General features: G+C 39.6%; 1 protein-coding gene across 1 annotated transcript; it reads right to left on the bottom strand.

The window, feature by feature from the left end:
* Positions 1–7,187: 7,187 nt before the first annotated feature.
* Positions 7,188–14,339, bottom strand: LOC127778872 (DNA repair protein RAD16). The gene is made up of 15 exons (XM_052305514.1): positions 14,160–14,339; positions 12,935–14,079; positions 11,928–12,050; positions 11,778–11,851; positions 11,458–11,518; positions 11,220–11,366; positions 11,034–11,119; positions 10,540–10,609; positions 10,250–10,378; positions 9,923–10,150; positions 8,553–8,657; positions 8,316–8,468; positions 8,102–8,190; positions 7,644–7,724; positions 7,188–7,528 (listed from the first exon to the last, which is right to left on the bottom strand). The coding sequence occupies exons 1-15, from the start codon at positions 14,182–14,184 to the stop codon at positions 7,456–7,458; spliced, it is 2,589 nt and encodes an 862-aa protein (XP_052161474.1). The 5' UTR covers positions 14,185–14,339; the 3' UTR covers positions 7,188–7,455.
* Between the last annotated feature and the right edge of the window lie 1,799 nt (positions 14,340–16,138).

Raw genomic sequence — 16,138 nt, 5'->3', positions numbered from 1 at the left:
AATTATTGACTAGTGTTATACTTAACAGCCAAACTAAACTTTCTATGGTCACAAGAACACTCATCACTCGTGTCTTCGATTGGTTTATTGCTTTTGCTCAGCCTGATTGGCTGCTTGGGGGTACACAAAGTTAGGCCGACGGGGGTGCCTACATGGTAAAGATGGATACGTATAGCTTGAAATTTTTTTTCAGCCGGGTGCCTAGGAATCCCCATGGCCCTATGTAGCTCCGCCCCTGTCAGCGACGACCGCGGCCGCTCCGCCCTCGCCCTCCCGCCGCCGCCGCTGCCAGACCTCACCCTCGCCCGCGCGTTGCCGCGGCCGCTCCGCCCTAGCCCTGCCGCCGCCGCCGGACCTCGTCTGCTGAGAGAAGAGATGAGAGAGAGAGAGAAGAGAAGGAGGGAATAGAGAGAAGAGAGATAGGAGAGCTGACATGTGGGCCCAAGGACATTTTTGATATTTCACATAATTTCTCTCTCCTTTTCAATCGAGAATTATTATTTTGATGGGTACGGTATCCACCAGTAAATATCCAACTTTTGGAAGTGTTTTCCCTTAAAAGTCACTTCGTGCCGTGTCCTAGCGCTAAAACCACAAAGTCACGGTGTCCAGTAGCAAAATTTGTCAAAAATTAAAGGAATGTTGTGTTACCACTCTCTTAAAAAAATTAAAGGAAAACTGCCTTCCTCGCTTTAATAGTAAGGCGCTCAGCCCCTCTATCTCCATTCTCTGAGGCTCCAACACTGGCAAGATCTCAAATTATCGTTGGATAAAAAAAAATAGATGCCTGAGATTCGTACAAATCAATATAATTACTCATGAGTAAACCTACGAGTAAAATTTTTACTCGTGATAATATAGACGAATCTTAGATGTCAATTCTACAATCTAACGATAGTTTTCATGTTTTCACTCCATATATAATTTCCACCGTATATTTTCCCCAGGATCTCGTTTTAGGAAAAAAAGAATTGGAGGGGCGCATCGCATCTCATGCATGGGTGGGTGCCGGATCAATCTGCTTTGCCTTTGCTCGCCACCATTCGCCCATGCCCCATACAACGCCTTCCTCCGAATCCGCCGCGCGTCGGCCAGGCAGAGGCAGCCATCCTTCCATCCATCCAGCCACGGCTCGCATATGATCCAGCAACGAGCGAGCAAAGGCAAAGCAGTGGCCCCCGAGGTGGCGGAGAAAATGAGATATCACTTTGCCCCCAAGCAACCAAAGCAACCGGCAAGCCCAGAAGCGAGCGATTGATTAGGAGGAAGCTCCAATTAAACCGCCAAGTCCTAATCAGCTAGTATAAATGCTTAATACTGTACTGTTGTCTGTATTATGGGAGTACTTGTGCGCTTTACTTTAATCACTTGAGTCGGACTGGCGTCGAGTGCGTGCCCGTCCCTGTCGCAGGCTGACTGACTAATTGATTGATTATGGTAAATTGTTACTCCATCCGTCGCATTCTAAGTGCAGCCATAATTTTTCGTGCGCAACTTTAATCGTTCATCTTATTTAAAAAAATTTTAAAAAAATTTAAAAACATAAGCCACACGTATAGAGTATTATTCAAGTTTAATCATCTCATAACAATAAAAATACTAATTATAAAAAAATTCAAATAAAACTTACAATCAAAGTTGGGCACATAAACTTATGGTTGCACTTAAAATGGGACAGAGGGACCCAAAATAAGCACCGTCCTAAGTTTCTGTGTCCAAATTTGATCGTCCGTCTTATTTTAATTTTTTTATGATTAGTACTTTTATCGTTATTAGATTATAAAACATAAATTGTACTTTATGCGTGACATATATTTTTTTAGCTTTTTTTTAAAAAATAAAGAAGACGGACGATTAAAGTTAGACACGAAAACTCACAGGTACGTTTATTTTATTTTGGAATGGATGGAGAATCTTCAAACAGGGTAGTAGTAGTACTAGTACTACTATAGCACCGCCTCCGTTCCCAATTATTAGGCCGTTTAGTTATAAATGCTAAGGTTAAGGTGACAGATTACTCCCTCCATTTTAAATTGATCTACATATAGTTTTTTTTAAGGTTATTTTTAAATGATATACATATTTGTGTTTATTCATTAAGGCCCTGTTTGATTCAGCTTAAGATTATTATAATCTAGATTATTAGGAGTAAATTGAAACAAACAAGTAGATTATTATGCTAGATTATTATAATTTATAAGCTAGATTACTATAATCCAATAATCTCCTCTAGAGGAGCTTTTTCCAAATTATTGAGTGGCTTAAGACCCACTACCCTTATATGCCTCTAATAATCCAGAGAAACAAACAACTCGTAGCTTATTTTATGTTAGCTTAGCTTATTATAATCCAGTTTAGAGTAATCTGATTTAATAATCTAGATTACAATAATCATAAGCTGAAACACACAGGGCCTAAGTCTATTCGTTATTTGTGCATTGTAGTAAATAGACATTTATGCATGCATCCATGCATACAAGTATTTATAACCCACATGCAATATCTTGATTTGCTATTGGCTAGGAAATATTGAGGATGGTCATGCATTGAATTTGTTGCTAAAGTAAATATGGTATAAGAGAGTTATTAGCTTTCTTAGTCTTAGTGTACCTATGAAATATGTAGATCAATTTGGAATGGAGGGATTATCATTTAGTTACTTCAGCTGTTAAATTTTAAATTTCTAATTGCTTGAATTCCCTTTACAACAATCTAATTGGTTTTGGAATCATTGTAATGATTGGAATCATATAAATCAGTAAAAGGTGTTTATATTGTGATATAAAATTTAAATTCTAAAAGTCTTTATAGTTTGGATTAGAGGGAGTAGCACTTATCACTGCTAACTATAGTTACTTCAATTTTGATCACTAATATTTTTAAATGGTTAGATTACAATGTATGAAAAATTATTAATTATGTTTAGGATATACTCTCTCTGTTCATGAATTCCTAAATATAAACATTTCTAGATTGCTAAGTACTAGCAGTATGCTTGTGCTTTGCAACTGGCTAAACCCATAAAGTTAGGGATTGGCTGGGTAGGTGAGCGGATTGAGGGTAAAGCATACCTGTATAATTGGAGATTAGTTTGGTGGGTGGATTGAGGAGAAAGTACCCTAGCGGATCACTTTGTGCACATGGTGAGAAGGAAGTAGGATGACGACGTTTTTAAAGAGAGATGAAAGGATAACAATTGCGATTATAAAATAGTAGATATAAAGTAAAGAAAAAAATCCCTTTTAGTCAATTTATTGGTTAAATTTTGAATTTTAAATTGATTAGATTTTCATTTAAATTTCAAGTTGCTTATATTTTCCTTCTAAGCATTGGATTGGCTGAAAACGCTTGCATTTCCGTACATTAGTCCCAGGTATGCTTTTACTCTCTCCGTCCTAAAATATAAAAGATTTTAGAGGGATGTGACATATTCTAGTAGTATAAATCCCGGGTATGCTTTTACGTTCTCCGTCCCAAAATATAAGAGATTTTATAGGGATGTGACATATTCTAGTAGTATAAATATGTATAGATTGTCAGACTGAGATAAGTGGTTAAAGTTTATCCAAAGTATCTCGGCTTGGTGCCAGACTGCTAGTAATCTCGTCTTGCTCCAAGCTGACTATGAGATTTATAGGTTTCTCGCGTTAGACGAAACTGGATATAGCTAGATGTTGTATCATTTGATGTACTAAAGATATTGTATATTCACACCGTTCTAAAAAAAACTTAACTTAATAGGATGTGATCTATCTTAGGATAACGAATATGTTAAAAAACAAGATACTTCCTCCGTTCCAATATGTAGTAATCTAGGATGGGTCCAATCCTATCTTAGTCATAGATTCGTAGTCTTAGGATGATGGGTCTAATTCTATCTTAGTTTGCTACATATTGGGACGGGGGAATACGATATATTATAGGGCAACGAATCTGTTGACGTGTTTTTTAGACAACACAAGATCACCTAATGATTTATGGTGTAATCAACAGAGTTACCAAAATCGAAAGATCAAAACCGGCCAACTAAACCGACTTTGAGATTAATTCACCTTCGTAGAATCACATGACTAATTTATAAAATCTAAACAATTTTTATTCAGATTCATTGTCTTAGAATAGATCACATCTCTAATACCGATTTCTGGGTCCAGACTCTTGTTTTTCATTGGACCACGTGGCACCCTACAAATTTGGTTAGGGCTCACTGAAAAACTGCCACGTGTGATGCGTGAAGTATCCGGATTGAAAGAGATCGGGAAAAAAAAACGTAAACGTTTGCCTGCGTGTGTGTGCGGGGTGGGCTTTTTGCATCTAGCTAGGCTGTGCGACCTTGGGCCTGGGGCTGTCCCTGGCGCCCCACGGCCTTTCCGCAATATGTACCGCAATCCGCAGTACTGGTGCATGGCCTCTTCACGCAGCGCTAAGCACGTTCGTTCAAAAGAAAAGGGAAGAAAAACAGCGTGAAGGACTGAAGTACAGAGCCAATATAGAACAAAATAATAGTAATAAAAAGAAAAGGAGAAAAAAATAAAATAATAGGATTATGCAATCAACTACAATTATTCGGAATGAGGGAAAGTCACTTCATGTTAGCATCATGTGTTTCTAGAAAATTAGAAAAAATAGTGAAATTAAATGGAAAAAAATATAGCAGCAACAAGAATTGCGTTAGGACAACCGAAAGTCTATAGATAAATACAATCTAGGATGTTTACTTCAAACGAGGAAAATTAATACCTAAATTTCTATAGAATGGAAAGAATAAAAAGTGAAATTAGATGAACAGATATGTATTCTCTGTTAACCGACAAATTCAGCACTACTTTCCTATTAATTCGGAGCATTTTGTTTTTCTTTTTTAATCATCACATTATACTTTTTCTAGATACTAGGAATCCATTTATTTTGGAACATGGGTAAGTAACGACAATAATTTTGCTATATTTTTTGTTTGTGAAACTCAATATAGTTATAGATGCTTATATGCACGTGCGAATATTATTCACTCCTATAAATATACACACGGGCACCTTTTAAGACTGGGCTGTCAGGCATATATTTGAATTGATAAAGATTGGTAGGTTGCCTATCATTGAAACAACAAATAGTCGTAAAATGTAAGAACTCGTACTAAGTCTATGACCTAAACCCATATAGGCACGGAACCTAGCCAGCTAAGCTGCATTAGAATAACTGGATATATGAAATCAATATAAGTATGTTTACCATGTCGATGTCCCTTGCTCTAAATAAAACCAATATAAACAAAAAGGTAACCGACGACACATTTATTTTAGATATGTATTTCGGACTAATTATACAAAGAGCAACGCTACATACTAAATTTTTCTTGCTAAACTTTTACTAACAATCATCTCAACCGTTTGATTTAAGTAGATGAAAGTTATAATAATCTAGATGCACTCATATCATGACACATCAGTGTTAGTAAGAAAAAGTTAGTATGTATAGCCTTTTCCTTACACAAACTATATGACTTGCAAGTTTATAACAATCGCGTTGAATATTAATAAAAACACATTTTTTCACTAATATATGGAGACGCCTTCGCCTCGGGCGCCTGACAGGAGAAGATTAAAATCGGGCGCTCACGTCAGCGCCCGATTTACGTGCAAAACTATTTTAAACTGATTTTCTCTTAAATTACTTATCTAAATCATGATCCGATTGCACCATTAAATTCGTTGCAATTAAATCTTCAAAACAAGACCACACATGGATATATTTCGACAAAAAAATTAGCTTATTATTGAATTATTTTTAAATGTTGCACGATGTTCCACCAGGTATATCGGAATTGTTTCACTAAGTAGATCGAAAATGTTTCACTCGTTTAAATTAAGTGTTGTTTCACCTTATATAAAAACAATGTTTCAGCAAATAGCGAAAGAATGTTTTAGTTCACTACAACATTAGATCTATACATAGTGAAATATTGTGAGTACACTAGGTGAAACATTTTTCGGTGGAACAAAAAATAAACCAAATTCGCTTAATAGGGGGTTTCTAAAATATGTGGGTTTTTTTTGCAATGGAGTATTTCAGTTCACTACAACATTAGATCTATATATAGTGAAACATTGTGCGTACACTAGATGAAACATTTTTTATAGAACAAAAAATAAACCAAATTCCCTTAATAAAGGGTTTCCAAAATATGTGGGTTTTTTTTTTGCAAAAGAATATTTTAATTCACTGCAACATTAGATCTATAAATAGTAAAACATTAATACATTAGGTGAAACATATTTTATGAAAAAAAAGAGAAAAGTGGGTGGGTCTACAGGTGCGCACGTGGGGGGAGGGGCGCGCGGGGGAGCACCCGATCCGGCTCCCCCGCGCCGGGCGACCGAAGGAATTCATTCCCGCTAATATATATAATCTTTAATCATTTCTTAACGTTAAATATCCGTTCAGCATGAAAAGACCACAAATTAGGATAATTTTACTATTCTAACTTACTTTTACAAACATAAAATTTGAAAAAAAAACTTTAAATAATCATTTTGAACCTATTATTTCTAAAACAAAAATACACACATGCTATAAACTAGCTAGCGTGCCAACGGGCACGCTCATTTTCTAGTTCTAACTTAGATTGAGATTTTTTAGGGATGGCGAGAGTACAGAACAGAGAAGCCCTGGCGTCGCAGCAGGTAGGTTGGCACTTGCCAGTCCAGGCCTGCACACCATTCTCATACGATGTTACACATGGGAGGAGAGATTGGAAGCAAGTTGCCAGGGATCGCAGCCCAAGAGGCCTAATATACGGCAAGAACGACTGGACCAGGCAGGTACCAGAGTTCCGGCCTCCGGCCACTCTCTGTCTCTGCTACTACTCTACTAGTCCCTTTGTCTCAAACAACAAGCATTTTTACATCCTGACACAGTTTTCGAGATGCTATTTTAACCAACAATATTTATAAAAATAAGATGTTTTAAATAAAAAGAGTTACATATTATAATAATTTATTTAATAATAAATCTAGTAATATCAATTTTACATAATTTTACATGATTGATCGTTTTTATTTTTTTGCTATTAATGATCACTATACTAAAAATGTTTATATTTTAGGACGGAGGGAGTAGATAGTGCGACTGTATCTGCCGCATCTACTCAACCACTTCATGATACCGTACTACTGATGAAAATAAATAGCGCACCGGAAACCTATTTCTATTAAAAAAGGCAAACTATCAGCCACTCAGTATTTTGTTCTTGCAAAGATTCAACAAGAACGCGACGCCCTGGTTTCACCCCTCTGTAGCCAGAGACCCAAGAGGACATGCGAACCCGCAGTGCGACTATGCGAGCACCTTTACAACTGACGCGCACTGTCAATCTGTCATGGTCATGGCCCCCCTAACATGTCAGTAACTAATCCTAGGCTACGCCTACACAGGGAGTAATCACCTATTGGGGGAGAATCAGTTCTGGAACAAGAACTTGAGATCAGCCTCTGTAAGCTTGGACATGGCCTCAGGTGAGTCGCCAACGGTGCTGCAAAGAGGTTTGGGGGGAGAAATGGTATCAGGAGAGGCATTCGCTGAAGACAGTTATCAGACAAGCACGGGAGATAATGCCTTGGTAATTGGGTGGAAAAGAGAATTTTTACCCTTCAAACACCAGTCGCTTCTTCTCTTGCAGCTGCAGTATACGCTCCTCAACGGTGTCCTTGATCACAAACCTCATGCTTCTGTATAGCGGAGTTCAAATGTAGGCAATGTCAGACAAAGAGCGGCATGGTTCATAAAAAAAACAGCTACTCCCGGTTTTATTTTAATTGACGTTTTGGACAATGAGACGGTCTACAAAATATATCTTTGACCTTATTTTTTTATTAGAATATATACAATAAATAAATGTGTGTTTACTTTTATTATAATGCTTTGAAAGACAAATCTATATATGTTGTTCTAGTTTCTTTAAACTAAATATTTTTAAAGTTATTGATAATCAAAGTTATAAAAGTTTGACCTCAACCTTGTCCTAAACGTCAATTATTATAGAACCGGAGGGAGTACATCATGAGCATAGAGCAAGGAAAAGCAAAATGTTACACTGCAATTGCACCTGATTGGCTTGAACTGCCCAATTCGGTGGATTCGATCCTGGGCCTGACTCTCGACTGCAGGATTCCACCAAGGGTCCATCAAGAAAACCTACATGGCATGTAATCTAGTCAGCAGTATGCACCAGTTCTGTTCCCACCTTTGTCAGGATCAGGAAGTTCAGAACTTATTGCTGTATATAAGTATAATAAATGGGGACGTTGCACTGAGCTTACATGTGATGCCACAGTGAGATTGAGAGCTACTCCTCCAGCTTTCAAGCTCATCAGAAAAATCCTGCAGTCTGGATCATTGGTGAAGGTATCTATAGCTTTCCCCTTCTCAACAATGTTCATTTTGCCATTAAGTTGCACGCACTTGATACCAGACTGTCAAAACATCTTGCATTATTACAATTGTCTAAACACAGAGCTGAAAAGCTTCACACCAATAAATGTTTTGCAGTGCATTACCTTCTGCAGGGAGAATTCAATCAAATCCAAGAATGATGTGAACTGGCTGAACACAATCCCTTTGGCGGAACCATCATGCTCAACCATGTTTCTTATCTCTTCTCTCTGTATGATGTAAATAAAATTAACAGTGACAAAAATTGGACAAGTATTAAATTACTTCTACAAGGTCTGCTCTTGAGGTAATACTCAAAAGCTGATCCAGTACAGCATTATGGAGCATTTCAGCTTTAGGTTGTGTTGGGAACTTTTCCCCTCGGCATGCAAAATGGAGTGCCAGATTAGTGTATGATTAATTAATTATTAGCTAAAAATACTTTAAAAAAGGGATTAATATATTTTTTAAAAACAACTTTCATATAGTAAATCTTTGCGAAAAAAAAACCACACTGTTTAGTAGTTTAGAAAATGTGCACACAGAAAACGAGGGAGTAGAAGTTGAGAAAATGTAGTGTAGAACACAGCCTAGTGGTGAGTGATCCAGGGAAAAAAAGGTTTTTGTAACCTTCAGTGAGTAATCTATACTTGCAAAAGTCTACCTACCAGGTTAACCAAAGTATTTTCATCATTAACATCACCATTAACATCATTATGTAACTCAATCAACAAAAACATGTAGGCCAAAAACTGGCAGTGAAAGTGAGACCAGTAGCAGGACTCGCATTCTAAAGTTCCTAAACCCCATTGCCCAGTTTGAATTCAAAAGGAATGCCCTACCAATGAATAGAGAAGTTTGGGCATAGGTTGATGATAAGCATCTTATCCTGCCAGAAGCAGGTCGGAGGTTTGAGCACCTGAAGATGAGTTCTTTTTTTAAAAAAAAAACATTTCTGTTTTTTCTAATAAAAATCAAATTTCAATTGAAAGATAACTGGAAATCCTAGTAGTTTTTTTTTTTGGAACTTTTGAAAACAAGATTTCAATCCCTGGTATCGACTATCAACATTAGAATGGTTAAATCGCAAAAAATATGATACGGGGTATTGGACAAGTTATGTTAAAGTTGATTTTTAGCACTACCAGGGCCAATAGGTATATACAACTTCCTGGCCATTAGGTGAATTCAAGATTTTGTATTCCCATGAGCTCTAAATCTAATAAACACATATAGGCCTTGTACCATGAGACCTAGCTACCTAATTTCCCTCCATTGATTTACTCTAGGAAGCATAAGAATCATGTAATATCCCATGTGGCTACTCCATTGAAACTTAATGGCTTGCAGGATTTCCCTAGATAACTTCTAGAAATACATTTAGCAGAATACATTGATTTTGGTTTTCTTCCTTTAGGCACACATAGAAAGTATGGCAACATATACAATTGGAGCTGAAAACAACAAAATATGTTGACTTAGTTGTGCGACATACCAAGGCATCGATTTTTGTGCTTGTCTTAAAATCTGCAAGGTTTTGTAGTCTGCCTAATATTCCTGAGCGTTTGCCACCCTTCAAATTTGGAGTGACCTTTTCTCCAGAACTTCGTGGTGTTAGGTCGACAGTAAGGGGCACTGAACAAGATGGACATGAAACATTCCCCAAAGTTGCAGAGTAGTCTATCAAACAATTCTTGCAGAATACATGTTCACAAGAGGTAACCTTGACAAGAAAATCAGCACGTGAAAATCAGATTATAATAAGAAGGAAAGAAAGAACACAGATTGTGTTTATTTTTTAATTTTGGTTTTGAGTGCTAACCACAGCATCTTCTGTCATATCATGGCATATACCACACTGGCTTTCCATGTTCTCATTTCCTTCATTTTTACTTCTGTCACCGAGTTCTGCTGTCTTAGAAAATGCCACAAGATATGGATGATCAACAGCCTACAATTTGACAGGAACAAAATGAAAATACAATACTTTCTGGAGGAATAATAATTAAAGATGCAATTCTAGAGGAAATCAATAGCATGCATGTGACTGAGAAATTCTAAGAGAAACAAAAAATTTTGGGCACTCCACAATTGTTCTTCTAAAAGACTCACCTGTCTCAACCTTGTTAGGAGGTCAAAGATATGTGCATAGTTGTTCATCAGCGTCCCAGCATCAACATATCTGGAGAAAACAGTATATGCATACAACACCTTAAATGCTACTACTGTAACGGTCAAAATTGAAAAAAACATTTGCATCAGTACCTAACAAATGCAATTCATTGTTCATCAAAACAAAAATACTTGCTACAGTACGAATTATATGGAATGGCACTAAGAGTGGAATTTCTAGTATATAGCATATCATACCTTTACTAACATTGGTGGTACTCATGCAAATTAAATTCAGAATTAATTATTAAATAGGTGGAATGAAACCTATAATATTGGTTCTTTGAGCTGATGGTTCCAAACATTTTGAGCTGTTAAGAGCCAGTCAAAACTAGAACATGTTCGTTGCTAAAAACAAATAGGCTATCCAGCTGTTGCAGCATCATACCACATAGCAACCACACAAAGTCTAATGAACAATTTGAAGAACTCACGAATCAAATTGCGTGCGACTCTGAGTATATAAAGCTTCGTAGAATTCCATTTCATTTTTATCGAAAGAGTCCCTCCTTAAGGTCACCTATCATGAAAAATTAAACAGCTCACAACTGGTACACACATGGAAAAACAGGCATAGCAGATATTCATGTATAGCAATGTTTTAAGATGTGCAAACTCACAATCTTTGGCGGGAGGGCAAGATCTGCAGCTCTTCCTTTTTTCGTGCGCCTTAACACTATGCCCTTCAGAACCTTTTCCTTTAGAAGAACCATGGCTCTTTTGCCTTCAAAACTTGCTGATCCAAATTGTATTGGTTTTGATATATACTATTGAAGATATGCATTCTGTCAGCAAGCCTGTTGCATGAACAAAAAAAAAATCGAACTAAGGTGGCATAACAAAAAACCTTTAACTGACCTTGTTCCACCAGCAAAAATGCCTGACAGATGAGTGACCACAATCACATTGTTTCTTTAGACTGTAAGAGATTAGAGGTATGGTCAGGTCCTCAATCGAAATGAATAAAAAAATCAATGGGATCATTGGATCAGTAGCAATTCATAACACATAACATGTCGCAAATTGCAACCTATTATCAACTAAGATATCTTAAGCTGAAACCAGTCATCTTTGTAATGTAACACAATCTATTTCTCAGGCGGTATTGCATCGCATCGAGCAGAAACTAAGTAATATGACTGCAGGAAAAATCTTTGTAGATAGTAATGTTGTCTTACAGGGTATCTAGTATCTCGCAGTTGCAGTCCTTGCAGAAATAGTTCGAGTAAGGAAATATTTGCAAAAAACGGATCTGAGAAAACAACAGTCAGCACACATAAGCTAGTATAAAGAAAATAGGCCAGGTATTTCAGATGTTTGTTGCAGACCAGCGAGTAGAGTTCTCCAACACGATTCTGCAAAGGTGTCCCACTCAAAGCCCACTTGTATTCCGATTCTAATGCAAAAATAGCCTTGGCTGTATTGCAACGTCTGTCTTTTATGAAGTGAGCCTGAAGAATACAATGGAAGGATTGAATCATTAAAAAAGCAGGATAACATAACAAATCAAGATTCTCATCTAAAAAGACCCCAAAATAATGTGCTAAGAAGCAATCAAGCAAAATATATAACCTGGTCTTACTTATTCCATATCAAACTAAAACATGAATAAACTAAAAGCATTAAGTTAATATCAATCTAGAAAAAGTATATCTGTTTGACACAACTTACATCTCTGATTTACCAATGCATGCTACCAAGGGAAGAAATGCTTAAATGAAAGCAGGTATTGTTGGCTAAGCTTCCTAGGGCCTGACAACAAGCTACTGAACCACATTTCAGGCATTATTGCTTCTTGTACCAGGAGAAAAGTTCTTATTATAATCATAACGACGAAGCTACACGAACTTGTAGCTTATAACTAAAGTAGAAGAATGTGAAGTTAACATTGTAGGGGTAGCATCTTTTTTTTGTCACATACAATCCTAAGTTTGCCTAAACTAACAGTGCAGCTATTCATCAAATTATATAGTATATTAAGCCTGAACTAATTTTCACATGTCCAACTAATCAAATACTCTTTATGCAATATATTAAAGAGAACTCTAGACCAGTTGTTTGAAAACATTTTCCCATAATTTTGATTAATATTTTGATGGCCCATGGTACATGTTCATCACCGCAGGGTTCCCGTAATCTGGATTTATGCTAGTTTCGATTTAGCAACTGGGATATGGGGTTACACCCCTTGTTCAGACAAGGAACTCTTATATAAGGAGTACAAGTACTGTTTGTTTCATTCATAATGAGGTAAATGCATATCAAATCAAGATATTTTTGCGAACGAATATCTACATGAACATAAAAATGTGAGAAAAAAAAGCAGAAAAATCACCTCATCCAAAATAATACGCTCCCACCGCACTGAGTGTAGAGGTGACTGACCCCTTGATTGGCTCCCCGATCCCCCATCACGTTCCTCAAAATCCTCACCATCACTATCATTTTTCTTCTTTTGGACCCTCCTCTTCGATGTCCCCTTTTTGCTACCCCATTTCCGGCTCTCCTGTTTGGCCTGCTTCTCGGTTCGCTGAGCATCAGGACCACAGTAATACCTCAAATGCACCTTCAGCTTGTTGGGGTAAAACAATTTATCACAGTAGCAGCACCGAGTCTTGGGTGGCATGATGTGCTTCCGGTAGTCCGCCTCGATGGTGGAGTAGGTGGTGATCACGAAGTCGTACTTGTTGAAATCATACTTCTGAGCACCCCGCCGGCCGCCGTGGTACACCAGCACGCGCACGCTGTCTTTGGCCGTGTGCCGCTCGATCTCCTGCGCCCACTGTATGACGGCCACCACGGGGCAGACCACCAGCGTGCATCCCACCCAACGCTTCGGCTGGCCCTGAGACGACGACGCGGCGCGGCGGCGAGGAGGCGGTGCCGGGGGGCGGAGGCGGCGCGCGGTGATGACGAGCGAGATGCCCTGGATGGTCTTCCCCATCCCCATCTCGTCAGCGAGGATGCCGCCGCGCGAGGGGGAGGCCTCCTGCGCGAGCGCCCACGCGAGCCACTCCTTCTGGAAGCGCAGCAGCGGGAGCAGCACCTCCGGGGCCGGCTCCGCCGTGGGCACCCCCGCGGCCACGGCGGGGGGAGCCTCCGGGTCCGGGGGTTCCTCCCCCTTGGCCGCCGCCTCCCGCTCGTCGAGCCACTTCTCGTTCGCCTCCTCCCACACCTCCCACGGCAGGGGCAGCTTCCCGTGGCCACCCGCCCCCTTCTTCCTCCCCCCTTGCAGCCGCTTCGGCTGCGGGGGCGGCGGGGCCACCGCCGCAGGAGCAGCAGCAGCAGCTGCTGCGGGCCCCGCGCCATCCTCCCCATCGGACGCGTAGTCGTACTCGTCGTACGCCGCCTCTTCCTCCTCCGTGTCGGCGACGAAGTCGGAGTCGGCGGAGTCGTCGGAGGCGACATCCCCCACCACCTCCTCCTCATCCTCCTCCTCCTCCTCCTCGCGGGGGCGGCGGCGGCCGCGGCTGGTGGAAGCTGCGATGGAGACGGGAGAAGGACGGGGATTAGGGTTCCTGCAATCCGAGGGGTGGCCAGGGGCTCGGGGGATGACTTACCGGAGGACGCGCCGCGGCGAGGCATGTCGGCGGCGGCGGCGGCGGCGGCGCGAAGGGGGCAGTTAGGTGTGAATGGAAGGGGTTTGGGAGATGGATTGTTTGTGATGATTTAATTAGTAAATTAATAGTGGGGAATCGAGCGGGGTGACAGAGTGGGGTTGGGGAGAGAAATGGCGGGAACTTGCAGGGGAAGGAAGCGTGCTCCAGAAGGAGGTCGGAGGGGTGCGCATCGGACGGAGTGGATAGTCTCTTCGTCTCCCTAATGCTTTCCAACTTTCCCGATCAACAAAGGGGATAGTGAGACATTGGAAAACATACCCCTTCCGTAAAAAAAAAAAACTCAATTCCTAGGTTTTCTTCTAACATGTGACTGTTTGTCTTATTTAAAAAAATTTAAAAAGATAAGTTATGCACAAAGTATTATTCATGTTTTATCATCTAACAATAATGAAAATACTAATCTAAAAAAATTTCATATAAGACGGACGGTCAAATGTTAGACACGAAAACCGAAGAATTCAGTCTTTTTGGGACGGAGGGAGTAGTTAGCAAATGCACATGAGATAAACATCTCGCGAACGTGTTCCAACCTTATAACAAGTGTCAGGTTAGAGTTTTGGATTGAGGTTGGCGAAGAGGCGAGGGTGGTGTTAGAGAAAAGAAAGTGAGGAATCTAGCTTATATGTATAGCCTGAGAGACGGTGGATCAGTGGTGGGTGGCGTGCCACCGTCACTAGAGCCACGGGGTCGGTGACAGGTAATGGGCCGGTGTTAGTGATGGGAGCAAAGAGAGGTGAAGAGAAGGGCAGGAGGCCACTCGGGTAGGCCAGGTGACAGGGTATGACAGTGACAGTGGCAAGAGAAGCGAGGGGTTGAAGCTTACCTAAATTTGAGTATCGTTGGAGTAAGAAAGTGAAGCACTAAGGGGTTATTTGGTTTGTGACCACATGTTGGCACACTTTGCCACACCTCAAGTAAGGCAGCTTTGACTAAGTTAGCCAGGCGTTTGGTTCATTGCCATACTTGTGGCAAGATTCTATTTCTAACACTTTGGTTCCACATGTCATTGTCTCAGAAAAGTATGGCAATGTTATAGATTGCTAGCCAAAGTGTGGTGCCAAATTTATTCGCCTAACCTTAGGCAAGCTTGGCAAGAAAACTATGACAATCTTAGACAATGTTAGTATATGAACTAAACAACCCTAAATCCGCTTCTTGCCGCATCGTTGCCTACACTCCACGGAAATATAGAGAAAAGAGGGTAAGGATAATTTGCGTGGACTTGGCTGTTGGAGTGGTGAATCGTATATGGGCTTTTTTGTTGCAACGTTCGCTGCTTGATGGGCTTAGGTATGTGCGCACACTTGACCCACCCTATGTACCTCCATTAAAAAAAGACATAGGGGGCTTGTTAGTTGTCTGTTTATGGTTAAATCCAACTAAAAAATGGCACATCAAAACTTTAACATCGGTTTGGTTGTTTAAAAAATTGGCAATCCCTAATTATTTGACCTAGTTCAATACCTAAATATAAATTTGTCAAATAAAATAAAAAGCTAGCCAAAAAGATTGATAATGCCAAATTTTGCCATTGCCAAAAAATTTTGCAATGTTACAAGTGGCAAAGAACTAAACAATCCCTTGATTTTTAGTGTTCTAATTAAACTAACCTCTTACCTAGTTAGTCAAGTTTTATCCCTTTAATACCTACTACTTTGCAATACAACTTTTATTAAGGCTCACTTTAGCTTTTCTTTTCTCTCACCACTGGTTTATCAACCAATGGCTAGAAATAAGTCTTATTGTAGAATTTATATATTTCTTATTGTAGAATTTTAATACCTCCTCGAGATACCTAGTAACTAAACGTAAGGGTTTAAGTGGATCGACCCGTGAATCCACTTATAGGCGAAATAAGTGGGTAGGTACTAAGTTTTACAAACAGAGTTATTTAGATTCTTCTTAACAATGGTAAAATT

Source organism: Oryza glaberrima, chromosome 7, assembly GCF_000147395.1.
Source record: "Oryza glaberrima chromosome 7, OglaRS2, whole genome shotgun sequence".
In the NCBI taxonomy this organism is placed as follows: Eukaryota; Viridiplantae; Streptophyta; class Magnoliopsida; order Poales; family Poaceae; genus Oryza; species Oryza glaberrima.
This window is presented reverse-complemented; position numbering and strand designations above follow the sequence as displayed.